General features: G+C 43.9%; 1 protein-coding gene across 1 annotated transcript in view; it reads right to left on the bottom strand.

Annotated features, from left to right (window-relative positions):
• LOC101853349 (DNA repair and recombination protein RAD54B) overlaps window positions 1-2,205 on the bottom strand; it is a gene marked incomplete in the record, with an annotated part of 29,627 nt that overhangs the window by 11,257 nt on the left and 16,165 nt on the right. The window contains 2 exon segments of the mRNA XM_013088120.2: window positions 807-1,060; window positions 1,665-1,844. Of these exon segments, the coding sequence (XP_012943574.1) occupies window positions 807-1,060; window positions 1,665-1,844 (434 nt within the window).

Genomic DNA, 2,205 nt, shown 5'->3' with positions numbered 1-2,205 from the left:
CTGCAGTGGAACCCACAAGGAGCACGAGGCAGGGGTAGGCCACGAGAAACATGGAGGAGATGCGTGGAAAGGGACATGAGAGAAATGAAGCTCACTTGGAACGAGCTTGGAAGGACGGCTCAGGACAGAGATATATGGAAGGAGCTTGTATGTGGCCTATACCCTGCCAGAGGTGAAAGGCATTGATGATGATGATGATGATGATGATGAGGAGGAGCCAACTTCACCACTGACACCAATAGCCAACTACCCACAAGAAATGTCGGAAAATGAGTACGGAGCATTGTAGCAAAGAAGAAACAAGAGGGAAAATATGTAATGAAAAATATTTATGTTCAATAGCGGCACTTATTTATACCGAGAAGACCCAAGAAGACCCAAAAAGACCCGAAAAGACCGAAAAAACCCGAAAAGACCCAAAAAGACCGGAGAAGACATACATGGTTTATTCATTCATTGTCAGCACTTCTGTAAAAACAAAAATAATGTCGATCCCTTGTGGAGCTACTCTTAAAAAACTTAAAACACAGACACGGACACTCATTTCTTTCCTTTGCTTAAAGGGGGTATTATTATCGATCTGTTTGTGACAAATAAATAAAGAACAAATAAATAAACAATAAATAAATAAACCATGTATGTCTTTTCGGGTCATTTAGTGTCTTTTCGGGTCTTCTTGGTAAAAATAAGTACCCTTCCATAGTATTTTTATTTTACTTTACATTTGTGTGCAAAGTGTAACTTAGTCGGTGTAGTGTTAATATTCTGCGCAATAACTTTAAAAAAAACCCATCTCATTATCTCACCTCTGTGACATTGTGTCTCTCCTCGCCGTACCCGGGTTCCTCCGCCCGTCCCCTTCTCTTCATCTCGGCCTCGGCAGCTTTGCGGTACATCAGACCCGGGTGGTTGCACAACTGCTTCAGCGCGCCGATGCAGATGAGGTGCGGGGACCCCGACAGGTTCCCGCTCAGACAGCGGCGAATGAGGTTGCTGCGGATGAGCTGTCGGTACAGTGTCAGCTGAAGGGCGGACGGTCGGCAGAACAGAACCAGCTCCACTGTGGAAACGTTCGAAAAAACTTGGTAGTTTTAGTTTTAGTTAGAGTTTTACGTCACTTGCACCACAATAAGGTCAAATGAGCGTCAAAGGTTAGAGGTGTTACCAGACCGTAACATACAAGGAAAGAAGGGTTTTTAAAATTGTTTTAGTAAGAGTTTTACGCTGCTTGCAACACAATTAAGTCGTATAAGTGCCAAAGATTGGAGGTGTTACAGGAGAGTAACCAACACAAAAAAGGAGGAGAGATCAGGACGATAGATGTTTACTAGGAAAGAAGGAGCAAACCACACCAGAACACCCGCCAACCACCCACAGGTCAGATAAGTGCTGAAGATTAAAAGTGTCATATACAAAGACAAGAAGTTTTCTTAGTGGTTATTTTGTTTTAGTGTTTTACAGTACTTGTAACACAATTAGGTCATAGAAGTGGCAAAGATTACAGGTGTTACAGGAGAGTAACAAACACAAAAAAGGAGGAGAGATCAGATAAGGATGACAGATGTTCGATAGGAAATAACAGGGTTCCAATATATTCCCCACATTTTTCTAAATTTAGGAGGTAAGTCGTAATTGTTCAGATCAACTCCTCTACATAAGTCTACCTTTCGGCGGCAAGTAGTCGTTGTTGACCTCTTGTGTCCGCCTCAAGACAAACATCTGGGTCAGTCTGGTCAGCTCCTGAGCCCGGTCCGTCCCCAACTCCTTCTGCTCACCCGTGGCTTCCGGCTGCCTCGAGGCCACGATGGGCTCCTCATACACGCGTCGGAACGCCGCGCTGGTTCCTGGGGGAGTAGGACAAAAGTTTCTTGTTTTAGTGAGTGTTTTACTACGGCATTTGCAACACAATAAGGTCATATGAGAGGTGTTACAAGAGAGTAACAAACACAAAAAAGAAGGAGGGGAGATAAAGACGATAGATGTTTGACAGGAAAGAAGAAGCAAACTACACCAGAGCACCCACCAACCACCCACCAAAAGTTTCGGACGGCGAGTCTGCATGCAGGAGAGAAAACCCATATAGCTGTATAAATACCTCACAGCCTCGATATTCTCAAGGTCAGTTCAGTTTTAATAAGAGCTTTACGGCACTTGCAACACAATAAGGTCATACAAGTGCCGAAGATTAGAGGTGTTACGTTACAA

The sequence above is a fragment of the Aplysia californica genome, unplaced genomic scaffold (assembly GCF_000002075.1).
Source record: "Aplysia californica isolate F4 #8 unplaced genomic scaffold, AplCal3.0 scaffold00688, whole genome shotgun sequence".
NCBI lineage: Eukaryota > Metazoa > Mollusca > Gastropoda > Aplysiida > Aplysiidae > Aplysia > Aplysia californica.
The sequence above is the reverse complement of the archived record's forward strand: the minus strand, read 5'-3'. Positions and strand labels throughout refer to the sequence as shown.